The following is a 6444-nucleotide window of genomic DNA, read 5'->3' as shown; positions in this document are numbered from 1 at the left end:
GTGTGTGTGTGTAGTGCTGAGGGCAGGTGCGTGTGTGTGTAGTGCTGAGGGCAGGTGCGTGTGTGTGTAGTGCTGAGGGTAGGTGTGTATGTGTGTGTAGTGCTGAGGGCAGGTGTATGTGTGTGTAGTGCTGAGGGCAGGTGTGTGTGTGTAGGGCTGAGGGCATTAAATGGAAAGGTTGTTGCCTTTTTCCTGCTTCAAGAAATCGTGTTGTATCGTATGTTAGTTTCCTCACTAATTTAAAGATAAGCCTACTATCTTCTACTCAGCTAAACTCTGAGGGAAGCATAAACTATCAAATTTAATACTACTTTAAAGACACAGAAGTCAAGTTACTATAAAGACCATTCCTGTAGGAAGAGACAGGCAAGAGCAGCTTTCTCCCAGCCTTGAAAATGGCTGTCGGTTGGGCACGTGCACCTGTGCACTGGAGAAGCTGACAAGGTCTCAGCCTAGACGCTAAGAGTTGTAGTTAAGGGATAAGAAAAGATTGTGCTTGAGAATAAACTGGCTGACTAATAACAGTAATTTGAGAATTCTTTTGGTTTTCATTTTCATCTATCAGTTTTGGGAATTTCAAAGACTTCAAATAAGTGGTTCTTCAGGAGAATTGGCATAGATGGGAAGCAAGCTTGATTATCAAAAACAAAAAGGACAGACCGGGTTCTCAGAATTGACACTGTTTGTGATTAACAATTTCTTTTGCTGACTAAAGGAAAGTTTTAACCCCGGCTTCTGTTTGGTTTCTACTTAATGCAAGTGATAAAGGATTTTTATTGGGACTGAAAGTAAAGAAGTTAATGAGCAAAGATAGATAAGGATATTGGTAATAAGTAGTCCCCTCGTATCCAGGGTTCCACTTTCTGAGGTCAGTCAATCACAGTCCACTAATACTAAAAAGAAAATTTCAAAAATAAATCATTTCCGAGTTTTAAATTGCACAGGGTTCTGAGTATTGCCATGAAATCTCACGCTGCCCCTCTCTGTCCTGCTTGCCCTGCACGTGACTCCTCCTGCTGCCTGGCATGTCGACGCTGTATGGGGCACCTGTCCCTTAGTCACTCAGCAGCCATCTCGCTTATCAGATACACTGTGTCTCAGTGCTTGTGCTCAAACCACTCTTCTTTTACTTAACAATGGCCCCAAAACACAAAAGTAGTAATGCTGGCACACTGTTATAATTGTTTTATTATTAGTTATTATTGTTAATCTCTTACTTTGCCTACTTTATAAATTAAACTATCATAGGTACATGTATATAAGAAAAGTAGTGTCTGTGGGGCTGGGCACTAAGCACAGTGTCCGATATCCACTGGGGCCTTAGAATGGCTTCCCCTCCCCACACCCTGAAGACAAGAAGGGACTCCGGTCTAAGTGTTTTCTATTCCTTTGACTAGAAAAAAAAATGATTTTAAAAATATCTTCCCCCATTTTTTTTCAATGTGGGCTTATTATTTGATTAGAAATATGACAAACTACAATGGCCATTCAGGAAAAAAACACAGGCATATATATATACAGAGCTTTAATTCCTAAAGTGAAGTTGAATGGCTTTTACTGAGATCTGGCTTGTACAAAAGCAGCAGTCCCTTTGGGGCCAATTGGTGTAATTGTTTTCAGTATAAATCCTAAAAGTCACCTGTTTTAGGTTAGCAGAATATCTAATGTTCTGTCTTTACACCACATACCAGGTAGCCAATCTAAATCCCAAGGACCTCTCATATACCTTAAAGGATTACGTCTTTAAAGAGCTTCAGAGGGACTGGCCTGGGTACAATGAAATAGACAGGCGATCATTGGAGTCAGTGCTCTCTAGGTAAGTGCTTTCTTCCCTTTTTCTTCTTTTTCCTTTAAAAATGATACAAATTAGGCTGAAGGAGTAGGATACCAGGGGTGGCAGGTTCAAACCCAGCCCCAGCCAAAACTGCAAAAAAAAAAAAAGATACAGATAAGTATTTATTTCAATCATTATTATTTTAGTGTTAAAGTGGGAAAGAGAATCAAGGGTAAGCTTTCTATCCTGAAAACTTTAAAATTCTCCTGTAACACGTAATATATGTGTCCTTTACAGAAAACTCAATCCGTCTCAGAATGTTGCAAGCACCAGCCGTTCAGAATCTCCATTGTGTTCCAGCAGAGATGCAGTATCTTCTCCTCAGGTATTTCATGGAGCTATGGAATCAGAGACCTGAGCTAGACCTACGGGGCCACTGGCCAGGTCCTCTGATATATAAATGAAGCTTGCCTGCCCAAAGCTGCACAACTAGCTTGCAGCCCAGCTCGGCCTGGGGTTTAGGCCTCAGCTCCCAGCCCACCACGCTCTCCACTACATAGCAGTGCTGTCAGAGTACTTAATATGTACCTTGCTTTCATTTTTTAAGTTTACATTTCATTGTAGATTTTCTACTTTTCAATTTGGTCATGAACTAGAAGACTTATCCAGGGCCCTATAATTCTCAGATGATGTGGAAAACTGAAGATATTTAATTTTGTCTGAAACACGTTTCAGAAAAATATTCTTGCAGAAATAAGTGACAAGTGATAGCATTTTCGTGTTTTCTTACAGGCTTTTTCAATTTGATCCTTATCAGGATACTCCCAATCAGACTGCCCTCCAGTTTAGAGTTTCCCCCAAGAGATGAGTTCATTGTGGAAAAAGTCAAAGGAGGTCCTGGGCAGTGCCAGAGTTCCAGCCCGCCTGGCTCTCAGCCCACTGGCCAGCCTCAAGACCCTCTCAGTGTCCCATGTGCTTTGGATGGACTGTGGGACATACTTCTCCACCCATGGACACACTGTCCCCTCTCTCTGGACCCTACTCCCAAGAATTAAGGAAAAGCAGATAGATGTGTGGAGAATAGTAAACACGTCCTGAGCAAAAGTCTCATGTCCTGAGAAAAGGCTAGAAACCTACTGTGAGGACCAGAGAGGAAGCAAAACGTAAAGCAGTTCTGTCCTCACTTGTGCGTGTGTGGAGGCCTCACTTTTAATGCCAATGATTACAAACCTGTTTCTATTCCGATCAAATTATATACTGGGTGCCAAGCAAATGGTGTTAAATTCAAAACAGAATAATATAATGCATTGATTGTTTTCTTTCAAGCTAATAATATAAGCCACAGCATTACATTTAAACATAAACATAAATTTGTTTTACACTTTTAGACTGTCTAAATTTCTCTTTTAACTTAATAAGCAGCTATCATTGTTGCTGGGTTGGGCTAGTATTACCATAATTTTCTTTAAAGTACTAACACATCATTTTAATGGACCAGTTATTAACACTTATCTTGCAATCTGATGAGGAGATATGTAAGGGTAAAACAGTTAAATAGCATTTCAGCAGTAATAGAGATACTTAGAGAAACTACCCTGAAAGTGCTGACTGTTCTGCTTTAAGACAGATGAAGTGATAAATGACAGCTCAAATAATTCACAACTGGAGCATTTTAGCACATTAGAGATTAGAATAAGTGGAAGCTTACTGCCTTTTACCTAGCTGTGTCAGTTCTCACAGAGTCAAAGGAACAAATTGCTTTCTCCTCTCATTTCATATAACTAGGTCAACCATGGCCAGCAGTGGAAAGCAGCTGCCTCTGTTTCATACTACCTGAGTGCTGTAATCCACAGAAATCAGCAATCTCTCTACAACAGTGGTTCTCAACCTTCCTTACGCCTCCTAATGCCACGGCCCTTTAATATAGTTCCTCATATTGTGGTGACCCCCAACCATAAAATTAATTTTGTTGCTACTTCATAACTGTAATTTTGCTACTGTTATGAATCATAATGTAAATATCTGATATGCAGGATGTATTTTCATTGTTACACAGGGGTCGCGACCTACAGGTGAGAATCGCTGCTCTAGGAATTTAGGCTGGGGCTATGTGATTGGAAGGAATTGAGTAAACACTCCAGGAAACGTGTTTGCCAGATTCTGCTCTTTGACATTAGACACAAAAATTTACCTCACTTTTGGTTGTTTCTGTTGTTGGTTGTTGCTTTGTTTTTTTTGTTATTAGTTTATTGAGGTTTTAGCTTAAGCATAGAGAAAGGTGAACACAACTCTGATAACAGACTTTAGTGTGAGTAAGATTATTCCGCTGTTTAGCCATTCATATGTGTATTGAATTATTTAACTTCAGTGAAAACTCAGTCACTTTTTTCCTTTTCCCTCCCTCAGAAACGTCTTTTGGATTCAGATTTTATTGATCCATTAATGAATAAAAAAGCCCGAATATCTCACTTGATGAACAGGGTACCGCCAACACTAAATGGTCATTTGAACCCCACCAGTGAAAAATCCACTGCGGGCCTCCCACTGCCCCCTGCAGCTGCTGCCATCCCTGCCCCTCCACCACTGCCTTCAACCCTTCTGCCTGTCTCCCATTCTCTCCAGATGGTAAATTCTAACTCCAATTCCCCTAGCACTCCAGAAGGCCGGGGGACTCAGGACCTGCCTGTCGACAGTTTTAGTCAGAATGGTAATATCTATGAGGACCAGCAAGACAAGTATACCTCTAGGACTTCTCCAGAAACCTCACCCCCTGGTTCAGATCTACTGAAGTGTCCAAAGCCTATGGAAGAAAACCATGTGACGTCTCACAAAAAATCTAAAAAGAAGTCTAAAAAACACAAGGAAAAAGACCAAATCAAAAAGCAGGACATTGAGACTGTGGAGGAAAAGGAAGACGACCTTAAGAGAGAGGAGGAAATTGCCAAGCTGAGTAACTCCAGTCCGGATTCCAGTGGAGGTACTTTACCTTTATAACTAACTACATGTGTCAGATGAACTGGCAGAGCATATCATCATGAGTTTAAGATTATATGGTCTATAATTAGTAATGCTTTTTTAGCAAGTATCCTTCCATTTAATTAAGTTTATTACTATTAATAACTAAGATTTTTAGTACTTTAGGATTATGCTTTTGAGGGTTTTTTTTTTTCCATTTTTGTAGCAGTCATTTTCAGTCTCTTTTTAGCCAGCTATCAAACATGGTTTCTATATTTATTAATAAAGAAATGGCATTTGAAATTCACCCTGTCCAGAGACTCCTTTTTTTTTTAGAGACAGAGTCTTACTTTGTCACCCTCGGTAGAGTGCCGTGGCGTCACAGCTCACAGAAACCTCTGGCTCTTGGGATTAGGCAATTCTCTTGCATCAACCTCCCAAGTAGCTGGGACTATAGGCTCCCACCAGAACACCCAGCTGTATTTTTGTTGCAGTTTTTCCAGGGCCAGGTTTGAACACACCACTCTCGGTATATGGGGGCGGCACCCTACCCACTAAGCCACAGGTGCTGACCGAGACTCCCTTTTAAAAGGTGAACTTTGATGCTTTTTTCATGTTTGTTATGATACTCTGTACAACACAACCTCAGCATGACCTAGGATATGCCATTTCTGAACTTGATTTAACCAGGCACACAATTATCAGTAAAAATGTTCATTTCCTTCTTTTGCAAAGAATCAGGGTTCCCCCCCATTTTAATTAATATGGGAAAATGTCAATTTTTTTATAAAATAGGCAAACTAAAATTCCATTTGCAGATCCTCGTAACATCATCATCACTGGGAATAAAGCAATCTTTCTTTTACAAAGCTGTTAGCTGTTAGTAGCTTAAAAGAGCTTAAGTTTTTCGTTTTTGTTGTGTGTGTGTTTTCCTCCAATTTTGAAAGTCCTATTTTAGTGAACTAGTATCCATTATTGTTTGTAAAATTAACTATTTCAGGCTTTAGGGAGCTTAAAAGCCAAGTAGAGACTCCAAGAAGCTTAAAATATTGCTTTCTTACTAAAGAAAATCTAATCAGTAGAAAAACTGCTTACCTGGGGTGTACTAATCATTAAAAACTAAAAACAAAATCAGATTTTCTTTTTTTTTTTAAGTTCTCTCTAAACCTTGATGTCTTACACACCAGTACCTCATAGAAGATTCAGGTTCATCATTCCATGTCGCTGCTGATTTTTAAGCCAGAATCATTAAGACAAAATTCACCAGAAAAATACAACTTTAATGAACAGAGTTTTAAGGAGTGTTATCTTTATGTATTTTACCCATAACATTGAAAGTTTATAATCCTTAGATTTAACTGCCCCGCTTTGCCATATGAGAGAAGCTCCAATTATTTTCTTTTAGTGGTACTTTAAAGAAGGAGTTATAGAATAATGTGATACAGTACCTTTATTCACCTGGATTGGGTGCATGCATATCACAGCATATCTGTTGAAGTATTTCAATTAGTACAGTACTATATAATGGCCCAAGAAAGAGGTAGTGTAAGCTTTTTCCCTTCAATATTCTTATAGTTGAATTTGTCAAGTCAGGAAAAGACATGAAGGAAAAAGTAAAACTCCATATTTGGAGTTTACAAGCCAGTGGGTACACCCCACCCTCCAGACTTCCCTCCCTCAGAGGGTGGTGCTGAGTCAGAGGCTGGTGGCGGGGG

The 6444-nt window shown here is 39.7% G+C and overlaps 1 protein-coding gene across 1 annotated transcript in view; it reads left to right on the top strand.

The window, feature by feature from the left end:
* The window catches only part of ELL2 (elongation factor for RNA polymerase II 2), a 77016-nt gene that overhangs the window by 62601 nt on the left and 7971 nt on the right, over window positions 1–6444 (top strand). Inside the window, exons 6-8 of the mRNA XM_003785990.3 lie at window positions 1692–1816; window positions 2072–2159; window positions 4181–4751. Coding sequence (XP_003786038.1) covers window positions 1692–1816; window positions 2072–2159; window positions 4181–4751 — 784 coding nt within the window. The remainder of the gene's footprint in view (window positions 1–1691; window positions 1817–2071; window positions 2160–4180; window positions 4752–6444) is intronic.

Source organism: Otolemur garnettii, unplaced genomic scaffold (genome assembly GCF_000181295.1).
Source record: "Otolemur garnettii isolate 467f Iridium unplaced genomic scaffold, OtoGar3 scaffold00017, whole genome shotgun sequence".
In the NCBI taxonomy this organism is placed as follows: Eukaryota; Metazoa; Chordata; class Mammalia; order Primates; family Galagidae; genus Otolemur; species Otolemur garnettii.
The sequence above is the reverse complement of the archived record's forward strand: the minus strand, read 5'-3'. Positions and strand labels throughout refer to the sequence as shown.